The 19,025-nt window shown below is 51.7% G+C and overlaps 1 protein-coding gene across 1 annotated transcript in view; it reads left to right on the forward strand.

The window, feature by feature from the left end:
* Positions 1 to 2,763: 2,763 nt before the first annotated feature.
* LOC111081117 (titin) overlaps positions 2,764 to 19,025 on the forward strand; it is an 82,818-nt gene continuing 66,556 nt past the window's right edge. The window contains exons 1-10 of the mRNA XM_041593899.1: positions 2,764 to 3,148; positions 5,809 to 7,417; positions 7,488 to 7,717; positions 7,796 to 9,163; positions 9,226 to 12,024; positions 12,101 to 17,665; positions 17,746 to 18,033; positions 18,107 to 18,338; positions 18,419 to 18,590; positions 18,659 to 18,845. Coding sequence (XP_041449833.1) covers positions 2,968 to 3,148; positions 5,809 to 7,417; positions 7,488 to 7,717; positions 7,796 to 9,163; positions 9,226 to 12,024; positions 12,101 to 17,665; positions 17,746 to 18,033; positions 18,107 to 18,338; positions 18,419 to 18,590; positions 18,659 to 18,845 — 12,631 coding nt within the window. The 5' untranslated portion in view covers positions 2,764 to 2,967. The remainder of the gene's footprint in view (positions 3,149 to 5,808; positions 7,418 to 7,487; positions 7,718 to 7,795; positions 9,164 to 9,225; positions 12,025 to 12,100; positions 17,666 to 17,745; positions 18,034 to 18,106; positions 18,339 to 18,418; positions 18,591 to 18,658; positions 18,846 to 19,025) is intronic.

Below are 19,025 nucleotides of genomic sequence, written 5' to 3' on the forward strand. Positions count from 1 at the left end.
GATGATTAAGACACACGAGAATGAATAATCAAGAAGTGGACATATGTATAGTCTACATATACATATGTATCGGTACATCAGGCATCAGGCGAATGAGCCAACATTTTATATATCTATCTATCTATCTATCGTATGTGGTTTTAATTTTAGACAAATAAAATAAATTATGTGGAAGATGTGAGGGTGTGAGAAACCCAAACGAATCAAAATCTAAATTATAATATAATTTCCACAAAAGAATGCAACGAATATTATTTATTTATCCAATCTGATGGTTACATCCTCTCGCATCTACAGAAAAGAACATAAGGATTGCATCTATCTTTGCACATATATATATATATATATTATATACGCCTGTATCTGGAATCAATAGATATGCAGAGATACGTGTGTATCTGTGCCGTGTGTATGCATTTGTATCTAGAATTTCTCTGGGATGGATCTTCTTTTATTTTCTTCGTTTTGTGCAGACAATGTTGAAAAATACGTGTCAAAAATAAATCGCCATATATTTTTAGCCAACTTACTCAAAACCCGAACACTTTCCGAACGAATTCCAACCAGGAGGACACACCAGAGAGAGAAATATATAAAGAGAGAGAGAGAGTGAGAGAGTGAGAGATCTGCTCGAGCGAGCGGAGATCACAGTTGGGAAAACCGAAAGCCAAATGGCTGTGTGGCATTTGGTATTCGGTGGATCTGTTTTTTGGTGTAAAATACTCAACACAAATTGACTTTTGAAATATGCTGAATAAAGCATAAAGCACTCGAAGATTGCTTGGGGCATAATTTGGGAACTTGCAGGAGCGCTACTATAAAAATTAAAATAAACAAAGTGTTCTTTTTTATTGAAGTTTGAATTGATCTTTCATTCAGAATCTACACGACACATCACAGAATTCTTCTCCATTTGGATAATTAAAAAAAAAACTTTAATTCTTAAAAATAATTAAAATATATAAATATCTTTCTTGAGATACCTGGATGTACATTTTTCGACTTCTCTGCCTTCCAAAATATTCAGGGATATGTAACAAATATACCCTTGGATATACCCTACTCGATCGAATCTCTCATCCACTCTGCCTCTCTCACAAAATAATATGCCCCCCCCCCCAGTGACATGTGTAGTGCATCATCATCCAACGCTGAGCGCATCAGAGAGCGTTTTCCCACAACAACAATAAGCGCATGGAAAGTGCAAAAATATATTTTGTGGAGCGGCGGTGGCAACCCAAACGAACGAACCCCATCCGAACCTTGTTCGGATACGGCGCTCTCCTCGCTTCGTGGAGGAGATTGCTCTCTTGTTGATCGGCGCATCGCCTTCGGCTAGAGGAGATCGTGTGCCGAGCTGCAGCGAGCAGAGCTATTTGATCGCATTCTCAACAAGATTTTGTCATTCTTCGCTCGCACCTCACAAACGATCGACGTGTCTTGGTTTCAGTCTCGGGGATTATGACTTGAAACAGTTTGAAAATAGATATTTTTTAGTAAAAGAATATACATATATCTATATATATATATCGTATATAAACGCGCACACATACGGTACGGAATATATCTATATAGAGTTTTTTTTTGTACGCCCGCATACACACTCTCACACACGCACACACTAACACCGTAAGGATAACGAAATCATTAAGTAAGGATCAAAATCAAGTGAATGGAATGGAAAGAAAAAAGTGTTCATGAAAATTTTCTCTGGTTACGAAACCACTTTTCAAAAAAAAGAAGCAAGAACCAAAAAAAAAAAAAATCAGAAATTCCGAAAGAATTTTTCAGTGCGCTAAATATCTAAAAATATCACACGAGCGAGCGAGCGGTGGTGCCTTCGGTGGGGATTCGTATACCGATTCGTATCGGATCGGATCGTTTCGTATCGTTTTGGTTTTCGGTTTTTCGGTGGTGGTCCGCACCCAATCCAACGAATGGACTGTGAAATCGTGTGCAAACACAGATATCAAGAGATATTCTATATATATTCTATAGATATATGAACAAAAGCGCACTACTACTCGTATATCAGCGAGTGTATAGATTATATTATCCTGGCTGATCCTGGCAAGGATTACACGCTGATCGTGCTGGGATAATGCTTCTATCTCTCTCGCTCTCTCTCGCACTCTCTCTCTCTATTGCTCTCTGTAAAAAAAAGCGGAGTTCGAACAAAGTTTTCTGTGAAAGAAAAAACGTTTATTAATAGCACCAAAGTGAAAAATAAGAAGCTACCACCGAACCACCGATCCCCGATTCATCCATCGTACGCGAGGAGACTCTGTGTGTGTTTGTGTTAGTGTGCTAGTGAGTGTGTGTGCGTGTGCTTTTAGGGGAGATGTGTGTATGTGTCGCAGTGCTGCTAAAAATAGTTAAGGGGAAAATGCCTCATAGCCCAAAGCATATGAATATGATGAAGAAAGAAAGATCTTTAGATCTGATTTATATCGAAAGAAAATTTAAGAAAAATCCAAGTGTATGTGTGTGTGTGTGTGTCAGAAAAGAGAAACAGAGTGAAAGATCTATAAAACAAAAACCGTGTGACAGGTTCACCCATAAAAGTAAATCAAGTTAAAGATACAAACCCCGCCGAACGACATAATAATAAATGTTTGCCAAAAAAGTCATGGCAGTGATAAATGTGTTATCTCTCGAAACTCGAATTCAAATGTGAAAATGCATAAAAATTTAATGTGATTTTCCTTCTCTATTTTTCGTGCCCCTGTCCATGCCTCCTGCCCCCCACGTATTCAATTTCAGCATCATAAAGAAGCGAGATCAAAGATAGATAAATATATATAAAAAATTAAAAAAAGAGAATATCAAGTGAAGAAGCAAATCAAAAAAGAGAAAAGTGATCGAGAGGTGTTCCATTCTTCAAGTGCAGTTTCATCTGCATATCTGATTTGGTTGTCATTTGTCAAATGATAGTTTATCAGTGTTAGTATATAACGAAGCAACAAAATGCAACGACAAAATCCGAACCCGTACCAGCAGCAGCAGCAGCAGCAACAAGTGCAGCAGCAGCAGCAGTACTCCACTCAGGAGTACTCGCACTCCACCCAGGAGCAGCATCAGCAGCAAAGGATTAGCCGCACCGAACAGCATGTTCAAAGGAGTCAAATCACCAGCACCCAGCAACGAGGTCAGTCATGTCGCAGGATTCAGTTTCAGGGGGAAGGTTCACCCGAATGGCTTCAGTGGGGATTCACACCGTGGATTTAGAATCCTCACTGTTCCAATATGGGCGACTGTCCCCGTCAGGTGCTTTTCATCATCCTGCTTGTAATTTCACCTAAAATGACCTTCACTGCATGTAGTTTAGCAAATTTTTAACGCTTCGTGCGACAGGGCGACTCGGGCGGTTTCTTTGCCTGCCTGGGATTCGTTTAAGGACTTGATTTATGCATTTATTTACATCTATTTATGCATAGATATTTGTGGAACCTTTTAATTATATATTTGGGAATAGGTTTTAGGAAACAAACACTCATTTTAAAACAAAGAAATCGATTGCTTCGTTCGTTCATATCATACATATATCACTGGATAATATATGCTCGTTTCTTTGCCCAGAAAATGTTGTAAATCTTTTGAGTTAGAATATGCCATTTTTATTTGATTTTACTCCAGTTTTAGCGCTGACTTTTAATCATTAATATTCTGTAGTTTCTTCGATATTTAAGGTCCACTTGGAGACCTCTTAAATGGGAATTATACTATTAAAAGAGCACAATTTTCTTCGCAGTACTTTTTGGTAAAACCATTTGGCATCGTTAATTTCGTACAAAAAACAGTCTTTAAAACGCAGACAGCAATTGCTTTTCATTACCTAAACTACTTTACTTTACTTTCCTATGGAAGATCCCCTATTCTATAGCCCTAGGGCATATTCTAGGAATTATTGTAGGAATCTTTACTAAGAATTAATGAAAAAGAATTCTTCAATTCAGTGGAAAACCAAAGACGTAATCTTATGCAGAAACTATTCAGAAATTTATGGATTTATTTATTCTGTAATTTTAATGTAAACATATAGCTAAAGCTTACCAGATTACGGAAATGTATTCCATTGCAATAAACAAATCCATGAACAATCCAGAGACAAAGAAATATCTGAAAAATGAGAAAATCAGAGAATGTTCAGAGATTGTTTATAAATTGAAATCAAATCTTATTTCCTACAACTAAAACCAATAAATATAGTAAAAGAATTCATAAATATTTGCCTACCTTTCAAATATTTATTTTCCGCATATACACTGTCTCATATAAGTATGAATCCACAGAAATGTGTCATCATTAAAAATTTCCCCAAATGAAACCCAAAAATAAAAGCGACAAACACTCGGGAGAAAATCTTTTCCAACATATACATATACATATTCATGTGTCAACTTGTGTTTCATCATTTAAATCTTAATTGATGATCAGGCAGTCAAAATTCGGAACGAAATTCGGGAAACTATTTATAGGTTTATCTATTCATCTGCCAAAATCCCCTAAGACTGCACTGACATACATATACGTATACTATATAGGTACTATATATATAAATATAAATATCTAAGGCGTATAAGAGTGGACATTTGTTTACATTTTGTGGGTAAATGTTGCAGCCATTAGTTAGAGTGAATGGGATATACGGTTCAGTTCTCTCTTTTTCTCTCTCTCATCTCTTATACCATCAGTCGGATCATGCGTGAGAAACGAGAGATGGATAGAGAGTGGTAGAGACAGACAGCTGTTCCTTCTAAAATTTGTTTATCTTTCGAATGTGTTCTTTCAATCAGCTGTTTTTGGGAAGTCGTCAACCTATAGAATAGATACATACATGCAAAAGTACCTACGAGTACCTTACGTTAATGACACACTTCTAAAAGATAAACAAATCATACAGATGCGAATATATACACATATATAGATATACCTATATAGATATATATATATGCTTACTTATAGATGGCTCCTACTTATAGTTTATTGTTTACTTATAGATAGTGTTTATTTATGTCTTATTTCTCGTATAAATAGTTTCATTCATTCATCCAACTCTTTAAGTAATCTTCAAATAAATTAACATTGAAGTTTACTTTCTTTTCCAGATATATTTATCTCGAAGTAAATGCACTTTAAGTTCACTTTAATTTTTCACAGATACATATGATTTTTTAAATGATTTTTATGGACATTTTGGTGGAAGTTTTATTATATCAAAAATAGATACAGACTTGGACATTATTATATTTCAATGTTTTTAATTTTTTTAAATTAAAAAAAAATCTTTTAAATTGTTTAAGAATTTATTTTATAGATGAAGAGATAGATAGATGAGTCGATGATATTTGTGGGCAAATTTCTTGCGTCTTGTTGAAACAACCACCTCCAAATCCATTCCAATTTCTTTGTTAAATTTTATTTATGGAAACTAAAAAAATCATTAAAATTGTTTTATAGTTTATTTTATAAATGAAGAGTAATCGATGATATTTGTGGGCAAATTTCTTCTTTGTTAACTTTTATTTATTGAAACTAAAAAATCATTAAAATTGTTTTTTAATTTATTTTATAAATTAAGTCGATAATATTTGTGGGCAAATTTCTTCTCTATTTATTGAAACTAAAAAGGATACAAGTTTCAGGTTAAGGATATTTAGACTTTAAATCCCTTTTTTTACTACGATTTTTCGCTATAAATCTGCCATATTTATGGAGTGCCTTGAACCCGCATCATTTAACGCTGCTCTCATTTTCCCTTCGCTCACACAAATTTCCCAATTTTCTAATCTAAATTATTCTCCACAGTGCAACAACATTCTGGCGGTGGCAGCATCATTGGCGGTGGCAGTGGCATCAACTATGTGCCACCCGCATTGACACACGTCTATGCCCAGGGCGACATCTCGCCGCCGGTGTTCGAGCAGATCTTCAAGAACGCTCGATTCGCGCAGGGCGGCAACGCCCTGTTCGAGGGACGGCTGCGTGGCAATCCGAAGCCATTCGTGACATGGACCCGAAAAGGTGCACCACTTCTCGAGTCGCAAAAGTTTCGAATGAGCTACAACGAGGCCACCGGCGACGTCTCGCTGCTGATCAATCAGATCGGACCCGGCGATGAGGGCGAGTACACCTGCACCGCCCGCAATCAGTACGGGGAGGCCATCTGCAGTGTCTACATCCAGCCGGAGGGCGCACCAATGCCAGCGATGCAGCAGCCCAGCATCCAGAATCTGGAGAAGAACATCTATTCGAACGGGTACTCGTACACGTCCATCGAGGAGGAGTTCCGCGTGGACACCTTCGAGTACAGACTGCTGCGCGAGGTCTCCTTCCGGGAGGCCATCACCCGTCGCTCCGGCTACGAGCTGGACTCCCAGCTCTCCCAGGAGCTCGATCGCACCCTGGGCCCGGCGCACGCCCCACAAATCTCGCAGAAGCCGCGCAGCTCCAAGCTGATCGAAGGCTCCGATGCGGTGTTCACCGCCCGCCTCGGCTCCAATCCGAAACCGCGGCTCACCTGGTTCCACAACGGGCAGCGTCTGGTGGCATCGCAGAAGTACGAGATCTCCTATTCGAGCGGCGTGGCCACGCTGCGCGTGAAGAATGCCACCGCCAAGGATGGCGGCCATTATACCCTGCTCGCTGAGAATTTCCAGGGTTGTGTCGTCTCCTCTGCCGTGCTGGCCGTGGAGCCGGCGGCCGAGTCTGCCTACGAGCCGAAACCCGTCGACGTCATGGCCGAGCAGCTGGAGGCGGGCAAGGCTCTGCCGCCGGCGTTCGTCAAGGCCTTTGCCGATCGCGAGGTCACCGAGGGACGCATGACGCGCTTCGATTGTCGTGTGACTGGCAATCCCTATCCGGAGGTCTTCTGGTTCATCAATGGCCGCCAGGTGCGAGACGATGCCTCGCACAAGATTCTCGTCAATGAGTCGGGCAGCCATTCGCTGATGATCACGAACGTGACCCGTCTGGATGGCGGCGCTGTGCAGTGTCTGGGCCGCAACAAGGCCGGCGAGGTGGCCATCGAGGCGCAGTTGAGTGTGCTGGAGAAGGAACAGGTTGTTGCACCGCAATTCGTTCAACGCTTCAGCACGATGACTGTGCGCGAGGGCGAGCCCATTACGATGAGTGCCAATGCCATTGGCACGCCCTTGCCGCGCATCACCTGGCAGAAGGATGGCGTTCAGATCTCATCCACGGCCGAGCGATTTGTGGGCATTGATGGCGGCGCCACCTGTCTGGAGATACCGCGTGTCCAGGCCACCGATGCGGGCTGGTATCAGTGCACCGCCCAGAATATTGCCGGCTCCACGGCCAATCGGGCCCGCCTCTATGTGGAGGTGCCCAGGGAGCAGCCGTCGCAGGAGCAGAGGCGTCTCAATCTGCCCCGACCCACGAAAGTGATTGAGCCAGAGTGAGCATTAAAACTTCCCAATATCTGCCATATATATAGAGATATACTCATAACTCTCTCTCTCTTGCAGACCCATTCCTGGCCCCGAAATCATCTACTTGCGGCATGTGGAGCGCGCCAAGCCCCATCTGCGTCCGGGCGAGGAGGATCGCGTCTATCCGCCGCCACAGTTTATTATACCGCTGCAGAATGTGCAGCAGACGGAGGGCGGTCGCGTTCATATGGAGGCGCGCATTGAGCCCGTGGGCGATCCCACAATGGTCGTCGAATGGTACCTCAATGGCCGTCCCCTGGCAGCCAGTAAGTCTATACCCCCTCACCCCCATCGAAAAGCGCTCCTTCTAATGCTGCTAATGTTTCCCTCTCACCCCCCTTTAGGTGCCCGTGCCACATCTGTCTTCAAGTTTGGCTTCATCGCCTTGGATCTGCTGAGCATCATGGGCCATGATGCCGGCGAGTACATGTGCCGCGTGAGCAACGCCAGCGGCGTGGCCGAGTCCCGGGCCATTCTGTCCGTCGTGCAGCGTCCGTCCATCGATCAGACGTCGCAGAATCCGAACAGCGTGCAGCACATCTCACAGCTGGAGGACTATTCGCGCTACCAGCGACAGGAGAGCGCCGAGGAGCAGCTGAATCAGGCGCCACAATTCATACGGCCGCTGCGCGATCTGGGCGAGTTTGAGGAGGGCAAGAATGTGCATTTCGAGGCACAGGTGACGCCCGTCAACGATCCGTCGATGCGCGTGGAGTGGTACAAGGACGGCCTGCCGATTACGGCCAGTTCCCGGATCACGGCCATCTTCAACTTTGGCTACGTCTCGCTGAACATCCTGCACCTGAGGGCCGAGGACGCGGGCACCTATACGGTGCGCGCCGTCAATCGCATTGGCGAGGCCATCAGCCAGTCTGTGATCCGGGTGCATGTGCGCTCGCAGGTCACCGCCGATCTGGGCATACCCGAACAGCAGCGCTATATCGAGAAGACCGAACAGCTGGAGGATTATCGCAGCAAGTCGCAGCAGCGTCGTCACGTCCAGGAGGCGCCCGAGCCCACTGCGCCGCCGCAGTTCAAGACGCCCATTCAGAATCAGCTGGATCTGCGCGAGCACGCGCATGCGCACTTTGAGGCGCGCCTGGAGCCCGTCGGCGACTCCACGATGCGCGTCGAGTGGCTGAAGGATGGTCAGCCGCTGGAGGCAAGCAGCCGCATCACCACCTACCACAACTTTGGCTACGTGGCCCTGACCATCAAGCAGCTGACCGTCTACGATGCCGGCACCTACACCTGTCGCGCCTACAATGCCATGGGCCAGGACACCACCGTCGCCCAGCTGACGGTCATCTCCAAGAATGAAATTGTCAGCGAGTCGCAGCATCCGGGCGGCCTGCAGAAGATCCAACATCTGGAGGACGCGTCACGCTACGGTCGGCGCGAGGAGGAGGAGATCTGCATCAATCAGGCGCCGCGCTTCCTGGGGCCCATGAAGGGCACCACCAAGATCCTGGAGGGGCAGCGCGCCCACTTTGAGGCGCGCGTCGAGCCGCAATCGGACCTGGGCATGCAGATTGAATGGTATCACAATGGGCGCTCCATCACGGCCGCCAATCGCATTCAAACGTACTACGATTTTGGGTACGTGGCTCTGGACATATCACAGGTGAGGGCCGAGGATGCGGGCGTCTATCTGGTGGTGGCCAGGAACAAGCTAGGTGAAGCTCAGTTGCAGGCAACGATGGTAGTGGAAAGTAAGTACAATAAGTGCCCCATAAATCTCCACACCTAATCTTCTTTTTCTTCCGCTCTCCAGCTCGTTCCAATATCGACACATCTAGCATGCATCGTGGCCTCTACGAGAAGACCCAGAATCTGGAGAACAAACCGTTTGTGGAGCCCCAGTATGACATTGAGGAGATATCCAAGTCGAAGCCCGTTTTCGTGCAGCCCCTGGCCGATCCCAAGCCCATACACGATGGCAAAAATATCCATCTGGAGTGCCGTCTGGAGCCCATGGGCGACCCAACGATGCGCGTCGAATGGTTCCACAATGGCCGACCCGTGACAGTGGGCTCTCGCTTCAGGACCTACTATGACTTTGGCTTTGTCGCTCTCGACATTATCAAGGCGACGGCCGCGGATTCCGGCGAGTATACGGTGCGGGCGACCAATCATCTGGGCACCGCCCACACCTCGGCCTGTGTGCGGGTCATCGATCGCACCGATGTCGTCACCGAGACGCAGAACGAACAGTCGCTGGAGCAGATCCAGCTGCTGGAGGATTCGCGTCGGCGGCAGCATCGCGAGGAGGACATCACCGTGATGCAAGCGCCGCAGTTTACGCGTGCGCTTCACAACATCGAGACGGTGGAGGGCACCAATGTGCATCTGGAGTGCCGCCTGCAGCCCGTCGGTGATCCCTCGATGCGCATCGAATGGTTCGTGAATGGCAAACCCGTCAAGACGGGCCATCGCTTCCGGCCCGCCTACGAGTTCGATTACGTGGCTTTGGATCTGTTGGGCTGCTATGCCATCGATTCGGGGGTGTACACGTGCCAGGCGCGCAATCAGCTGGGCGAGGCCGTCACCTCCTGTTCGGTGAGGATCACCTCCAAGAACGATCTGATACTGGAGACGCAGAACGAGTCGGGACTGCAGAAGATCGCCTATCTGGAGGACAGCTCACGCTATCGTCGCCACGAGGAGGTCGATGAGGTGGTACGCATCCGTCCGCGGTTCCTCACCCAACCCAAGAGCCTGACCAACACGCGCGAGGGCGGACACGCCCATTTCGAGTGCAAGATCGAGCCCGTAACGGATCCCAATCTGAAGGTGGAATGGTTCAAGAACGGACGCCCCATTACGGTGGGACATCGCTTCCGGCCCATACACGATTTCGGGTATGTGGCCCTGGACATTGTCCATCTGATTGCCGAGGATTCGGGCGTGTACACCTGCCGGGCGGTCAATCTGATTGGCTCCGATGAGACGCAGGTGGAGCTGCAGTGCCGCAGCGGCGAGCAGATTGTCACCGTGACGCAGAACGAGGCGGGCCTCGAGCAGATCCACTATCTGGAGGACCGGTCGCGGTACAGCCGCCGCGAGGAGATCGACGAGAGCACCAAGCAGGCGCCCGTGTTCACCACATCCCTGAAGAACGTTGAGATCAAGGAGAACCAGCGGGCGCACTTTGAGTGCCGCCTGATACCCGTTTCGGATCCGTCGATGCGCGTCGAATGGTACCACAACAATCTGCCGCTCAAGTCGGGCTCCCGCTTCACGGAAACCTCCAACTTTGGCTTTGTGGCGCTCGATATTATGTCGACGCTGCCGGAGGATGCCGGCACCTATACCTGTCGCGCCTTCAATGCCGTCGGCGAGGCCATCACCTCCGCGGTGGCTGTGGTGCACACCAAGAAATCCATTTACCTGGAGTCGCAGCACGAGACGGCGCTGCCGCGTCTGCAGCATCTGGAGGATGGCTCCAAGCGGCAGCGCATCAGTGTCCAGGATGAGTTCGTGTCCCAGGCACCCGTCTTCACGATGCCCGTGCGCGATGTGCGCGTCGCGGAGAACCAGGCGGTGCACTTTGAGGCGCGCCTGATACCGGTGGGCGATGCCAACCTGAAGGTCGAGTGGCTGCGCAACGGGCAGCCCATTGAGGCCTCCAATCGCACCACCACCATGCACGACTTTGGCTACGTGGCACTGAACATGAAGTACGTGAATCCGGAGGATTCCGGCAGCTACAGCTGCCGGGCCATCAATGAGCTGGGTCAGGCGGTCACCTCCGCCTCGCTGATTGTCCAATCGAAGACGGCCATCCAGCTGGAGACGCAACACGAGGCGGCCATGCACAAGATCCATCAGCTGGAGGATCACAGCCGCTACCAGCGACGCGAGGAGGAGGAGTACACTGTGACGACGGCGCCCGTGTTTGTGACCAAGCTGATTGGCCCCACCAATCTGAAGGAGGGCCAAAGCGCCCACTACGAGTGCCGCATCGAGCCGTATCCGGATCCCAATCTCAAGGTCGAGTGGTTCCACAACGGCAAGCCCCTGAGCACCGGCCACAGGTTCCGCACCACCTACGACTTTGGCTTTGCCGCCCTGGACATACTCACGGTGTATGCGGAGGACTCCGGCGAGTACAGCTGCCGTGTGACCAACAATCTGGGCGAGGCCATCAATTCGATCCAGCTGAATGTCACCTCGCGCTCCTCGATCATCCAGGAGACACAGCACGAGGATGCCCTGTCCAAGATTGCGCATCTGGAGGATGCCACACGCTTCCAGCGCAAGCCGGACGAGGAGCAGTTCCATGCGGAGCGGCCGCAGTTCGGTCGCTCGCTGCGCAATGCCAAGGTGAACGAGGGCGCGCCAGTGCATCTGGAGGCGACGCTGATACCCGTCAATGATCCCACCATGAAGGTCGAGTGGTACTGCAATGGCACACCCGTCCAAACGGGCCACCGCTTCAAGACCACCTACGATTTTGGCTTTGTCGCCCTGGACATCCTGTATGCGCATGCGGAGGACACCGGCACGTACATGTGCAAGGCCAAGAATGCCATTGGCGAGGCAGTCACGACATGTGCTGTAAACGTAACAGGTACCAACAGAAATCCAAATCCCAATCCCCCTACCCTTAATGTTCCCTTGCTTAATCTTCCCTTATCTTTTTGTAGCAAACAAAACCCTCGATCTGGACACCATGGATGCTGAGAGATTGGAAAAGATTCGCCAACTGGAGAGCTATGCCCCACCCAGCAAGCCCGTGCTGGAGGAGAAGGGCTCCAAGCCGATATTCCTCACTCCGCTGAGCAATTTGGAGCACCTCAAGGAGGGCGAACACGCCCATCTCGAGTGCCGTGTGGAGCCCATCAACGATGCCAATCTGAAGATCGAATGGTTCTGCAATGGCAAGCAGCTGCCGATGGGCCATCGCTTCCGCACCACCCACGACTTTGGCTATGTGGCGTTGGACATTCTGTATGTGTATGGCGAGGACACCGGCACGTACATGTGCAAGGCCACCAATCTGCTGGGCGAGGCGGTGAACACGTGCAATGTGCGCGTCTTGAATCGTCGCAGCATGATCCTGGACACACAGCATCCCGACGCGCTGGAGAAGATCCAGAAGCTGGAGTCGAAGGTGGTGAATGCGCGCACGGAGGTCGGTGATCATCCCATCAGTCCGCCGCACTTTACGGCGGAGCTGCGCGGCTCCACGGAGATCTACGAGGGCCAGACGGCGCACTTTGAGGCGCAGGTGGCGCCCGTGCACGATCCCAATCTGCGCATCGAGTTCTACCACAACGGCAAGCCACTGCCGTCGGCGGCCCGCTTCCACATCACCTTCGACTTTGGCTATGTGTCGCTGGACATCACCCATGCCGTGGCGGAGGATGCCGGCGAGTATTCGGTGCGTGCTGTGAATGCCCTGGGACAGGCCGTGTCGGCCACCAATCTGCGGGTGATTGCACGCGGCACCATCATCTCGGACACGCAGCATCCGGAGGGTCTGGAGAAGATCCGCAAGCTGGAGTCGACGGCGCCGCATCAGCGCCAGGAGGTGGAGACACCGGGCACGCGGCAGCGACCCGTGTTCACGCAGCCGCTGCAGAACATCGACCGGATCAACGAGCACCAGACGGCGCACTTTGAGGCGCGCCTGATACCGGTGGGTGATCCCAATCTGAGGGTCGAGTGGTACCGCAACGAGAAAATCATCGAGGACAGCTCGCGCATCACCAAGCAGCACGACTTTGGCTTCGTTTCCCTGGACATTTCGCACATCCGGAAGGAGGACGAGGGCGTCTACATGTGCCGTGCCGTCAATCCACTCGGCGAGGCCGTCACCACCGCCTCCATGCGGGTTGTATCGGAGGCCAGCATCCTGATGGACACCCAGCATCCGGACAGCATCAGTCGCATCCATCAGCTGGAGAAACCGTTGGCGCCGCGTCCCAGCGAGCCGGAGCGCCTCTTCGAGAAGCCCATCTTCACGCAGCTGCTGACCGGACCGTCGGAGCTGTGGGAGGGCGCCCATGCGCACTTCGAGGCGAGGGTCGTCCCTGTGGGCGATCCGTCGCTGCGTTTCGAGTGGTTCATCAATGGCGTGGAGCTGCAAATGGGCTCCCGGCTGCGCACCACCCACGACTTTGGCTTCGTCACACTCGACATTGCCGCTGTGGTGCCGGAGGATGCCGGCGTTTACATGTGCCGCGCCTACAATGCCGCCGGCGAGGCTGTCTCCTCGACGGCCATGAAGGTCAAGGCCAAATCGAATATCGATGGCCAGCCCTTGATACCCGAATCGTGGGAGGCCATTCGCCTCAAGGAGGCGGCCATGAATCGTGTGCCCGAGCTGTTTGTCGACTCGACGCCGCAGCAGGCGCCGGTCTTCACGACGCATCTGCAGTCGTACGACAAGCTGCACGAGGGACAGCATGTGCTGTTGGAGGCGCAGGTGGAGCCACGCGCAGATCCCAATCTGCGCATCGAATGGTTCAAGAATGGCGTCTCCCTGACCACCGGCTCGCGGATACGCAGCACCTTCGACTTTGGCCTGGTGACGCTCTCCATCAACGGCCTGCGCGCCGACGATTCGGCCATATACACGTGCAAGGCCACCAATCAAATCGGCGAGGCTGTGTCCACATCCTCGCTGAAGATCGAGGACCGGCACTGGCTGCAGGCGGACTCGCTGCATCCGGATGCCCTGCCACGCATTGGCGCACTGGAGGCGCCCAAGGCGGACCGGCCGGCGGCGCCAGAGCCCACCTACGAGACGCCCGTGTTCATTACGCACCTGAACAACATCGAGTGCAAGGAGTCGGACAATGTGCGCTTCGAGTGCAACGTGGAGCCGGCGCGGGATCCCACCATGCAGATCGAATGGTTGCACAATGGCCAGCCGCTGCAGGCGGCCGCCAAGTTCAAGTCCATCTACGATTTTGGCTACTGTGCCCTCGATCTGACCAACTCGTATGCGGAGAACAGTGGCGTGTACACGTGCAAGGCGACCAATAGCCGGGGATCGGCCACCACATCGGGCACGCTCAAGTGCACCGGGGGCCAGACCATGTACCTGGACACGCAGCATCCGCAGGGCGAGAGCGGCCTGGAGGCCGTGCAGGAGACGGAGGAGGCGCTGGCCAATCGGTATGCCCAGAAATCGAGCAAACCGGAGACGCAATATCCGCCGCCCGTGTGGACCAAGCCGCTGCTGGCCGAGTTCCATCTGTCGGAGGCGCAGCCCATCCACCTGGAGGCGAATGTGGAGCCCAAGGAGGATCCGAATCTGTTCATCGAATGGTACTTCAATGGCAAAATGCTGCAGCATGGCTCCCGCTTCAAGATGACCACCGAATTCGGTTTCGTAACGATGGACATGATCGAGGTGTATGCCCGGGATCAGGGCATCTACACGTGCAAGGCGTACAACAGGGCCGGGGAGGCGTTCACCTCCACGACCATTTTCTGCTCGACCAAGGAGAGCATCATTGAGGCCACACAGCACCCGAAGGGCGCCGAGGGACTAGAACAGATCCAGGATCTGGAGGATTCGCTGCGCAAGGATGGCACCAGGCCGGAGCAGCCCGATCTGGGCATTGCGCCGCGCTTCACCACACAATTCGTGAACATTGCGGACATCGGGGAGGGCGAGTTGGCCCACTTCGAGGCGAATCTGATACCGGTCGGCGATCAGAGCATGCTCATCGAATGGTTCTACAATGGCAAAGTGCTGGAGGCCAGCCATCGGGTGCGCACCATCTACGCCTTTGGCACGGTGGCCCTGGAGGTGCTCGGCACCAAGATCGAGGACACCGGCAGCTATACGTGCCGGGCCACCAACAGGCATGGCACGGCCGAGATCAGCTGCCAGCTGGAGTGCGTGGACAAGCCGCGCGGCCAGAAGCCGCACTTCACCTCACACATCCAGCCGCTGCAGGGCCTCAAGGACGGCCAGGCGGCGCATTTCGAGTGCACCCTGATACCCGTCAACGATCCCGAGCTGAAGGTCGAATGGTATCACAACGGCGCCCTGTTGCGTCACTCGAATCGCATCAAGACCGTCTCCGATTTCGGCTACGTTGTGCTGGACATTGCCTACCTGCAGGATCACGACTCCGGCGAGTATGTGTGCCGGGCGTGGAACAAATACGGCGAGGACTTCACGCGCACCACCCTCAACTGTGGCGGCCGTGGCGGCGTCTTCTACGACAGCCTGCAGCCCGACTCGTTGCAGCGCATCCGCGAGCTGGAGTGCCCGCAGGGCCAGCAGGGCGACACCAGTGCACCGGTGGCGGCGGAGCCACCCAAATTCATCACACAAATTGCGGATGTCACCAAGCTGGTGGAGGGACAGAGCGCCCACTTTGAGGCACGTCTGACGCCCATCACGGATCCCGATCTGGTTGTCGAATGGTACTTCAATGGCAAGAAACTGCCGCATGGCCATCGGTTCCGCACGTTCCATGATTTTGGCATTGTCATCCTGGACATCCTCTACTGCTACGAGGAGAACTCCGGCGTGTACGAGTGCCGGGCGGTCAACAAGTATGGCGAGGACTCGACCCGGGCGTCCCTCAAGTGCGCCTCCAAGGCGAGCCTCATTCTGGACTCGCAGCTGCCGCGCGGCATGGAGGGTGGCCTGGAGAAGATCGCCAATCTGGAGTACAGCATGGTGCGCACACGCGACGACACCACCACCACCGAGGAGACCCGGGGCAGGGCGCCCGTCTTCACGGTGCCGCTCGAGAACATCGACAACATGCGTGAGGGCGAGAATGCGCACTTTGAGGCGAGAATAACGCCCGCCGATGATCCCAAGCTGAAGGTCGAATGGTTCTGGAATGGACGGCCGCTCAAGGCGGGCTCACGCTTCCGCACCTTCTGTGACTTTGGTTTCGTTATACTGGAGATTTCGCCCGTGTATCCGGAGGACTCTGGCGAGTACTCGTGCCGTGCGATCAACGAGTACGGCGAGGCCGTCACCACCTCAACGATGAAGATCCAGGGCAAGCGTTCGATCATCATGGAGTCGCAGCTGCCCAAGGGCATGGAGGGCACCATCGATCGCATCGCCGAGCTGGAGGGCTTGGGCTCGCGCAGCACCGAATTCGTGCCCGACGATGACACCGGCAAGCCGCCAGAGTTCATAACGACGCCCTTCGACATGGTCATCACGGAGAATTCGCTGGCGCACTTTGAGTGCCGGCTGCAGCCCATAAACGATCCGTCGATGCGCGTCGATTGGTTCCACAATGGCAAGGCCCTGTGGGCGGGATCGCGCATCAAGACCATCAATGATTTTGGCTTTGTGATACTGGAGATTGCGGGCTGCTATCAGCGCGACACGGGACTGTACACGTGCAAGGCCACCAATAAGCATGGCGAGGCGACTGTCTCGTGTAAGCTGCAGGTCAAGGGTCGCCAGGGCATCATCATGGAGCCGCAGCTGCCATCAAATTTCCGCACCGGCACCGAGAGCCTCCAGAAGCTGGAGGAGAGTATGCACAAGCGCGAGGAGATCATTATCGATGAGGAGCAGCCCAATCCACCGAAATTCACCGAGGACATCAAGGACAATCTGGATGTGCCCGAGGGCGGACCCATACACTTTGACTGTCGCGTGGAGCCCGTCGGCGATCCGTCGATGCGCATCGAATGGTTCTACAATGGTCATGTGATGGCCACCGGTTCGCGGGTGCATCAGCTGAATGATTTCGGATTTATTGCCCTGGATGTGGACTATATATATGCGCGCGACTCCGGCGAGTATACGTGCCGGGCCACGAACAAGTGGGGCACGGCCACCACCACGGCCCGGGTCACGTGCAAGGGCAAGCACAACATTGTCTACGAGTCGCAGCTGCCCGAGGGCATGACCTCCGATAAGCTGAAGGAACTCGAACGCGGTCGCATACCCGAGGCGCCCAAGATCGTCGAACAGGAGTACGGACCGCCGCAGTTTATTACACAGATCAGCAACGTCACCGTGGAGGAGGCCGAGGCGGTGCGCTTCGAGTGCCAGGTGGAACCGAAAACGGATCCCAGCCTGCGCGTCGAATGGTATCGCAATGGCAAGCCGCTGCCCTCGGGTCACCGCTACAGGAACATCTTTGACATGGGCTTCGTATCGCTGGATATTCTGTATGTGTATGGCGAGGATTCTGGGGAGTATGTGTGCCGTGCCATTAACAATCATGGCGAGGATCGCACTAGGGCCACAGTGTCCTGTAAAAGTGAGTTTCTCTGCCCCCCCCCTGGGGCAAACCTTTCCCTGCATTTTTTCCTTAATTTTAATTTTTATTTTCCCCCATAGAACTGCCCACAATTCTGTTGCAAAATCAAGTGCCACGCGGCATGAAGCGCTCCGATGCTCTGACCCAAATGGAGGCCACCATCAAGAAGTACACCTCGGAGGTGCATCTGACCGAAGATGATCTCTTTGATCCGGATCGCAAGCAGCCGCCACGATTTGTGACACAAATCAAGGAACAGCTGACGCTCACGGAAATGGCCGTCACGAAATTCGAATGCCAATTGGCGCCAGTGGGTGATCCCAATATGAAGGTTGAATGGTTCTTCAATGGCAAGCCATTGCTGTACAGTAAGTACTTGAAAAGATCTAAAATCCACCCAAGCCTTACGCTCTCTCCCTCTCTCTTTGTGTGTCTCTTTAGAGAACCGCTTCCAGCCCATTTACGATTTTGGCTATGTGGCCATGAACTTTGGCTGGGTCTATCCCGAGGATTCGGGCGAGTATGTTTGCCGTGCCACCAATTTGTATGGCAAGGACGAGACGCGTGCCTTCATCAAGGTCTCCGGCAAGCCCGGCATTGTCTATGATTCGCAGCTGCCGGCTCACATGCAGAGCATTGATCGCATACGTGAAATGGAGGCCTCATGGCAGGTGTAAGTATGCCAAAAAAAAAAGCCCACCCCAACAGCAATTAATTCGAAATAAATTAAATCCTTACTCTCCCTCCTTTTAGTGTACCTGAGGAGGCTGATCCCGATGCCAAGCCGCGATCGAAGCCTGTGTTTGTCAGCAAAATCGAGCCGCAGACCGTGGAAGAGGGCGAACCGGCCAGATTCTGTGTCCGTGTGACTGGACATCCACGTCCCAGGGTCATGTGGCTGGTCAATGGCCATACCGTGGTGCATGTACGTATCAAAGAGAGAGAGAGAGAGAGAGTTCTCTATAAATTCAATTATAAACCGCACTTTTATAGGGCTCACGCTATAAGCTCACCAACGATGGCATGTTCCATTTGGATATACCGAAGACCCGTCAATACGACACTGGCAAGGTGGAGGTGATTGCCCGCAATTCTGTCGGTGAATCCATCACCCAAACTGAACTGAAGGTTGTCTCACGCTCCGATGATTATCGCAATGTCCTAAAGAATTCGCCACGCCGTAAGTTCAAAACACAAATACACACACACATTTCAATCTATTACAATTTATGGTAAAAAGCTATTTAGAACTTAACAAAATTTTACAAAAAAGAAAATGCAGTAGAACCAAACAAACACACACACACACATGCTAAAGCGGCTCACATATATAAACTCATTTGTAAATATATTTATACAT

The sequence above is a fragment of the Drosophila obscura genome, unplaced genomic scaffold (genome assembly GCF_018151105.1).
Source record: "Drosophila obscura isolate BZ-5 IFL unplaced genomic scaffold, ASM1815110v1 contig_1, whole genome shotgun sequence".
Lineage (NCBI taxonomy): Eukaryota > Metazoa > Arthropoda > Insecta > Diptera > Drosophilidae > Drosophila > Drosophila obscura.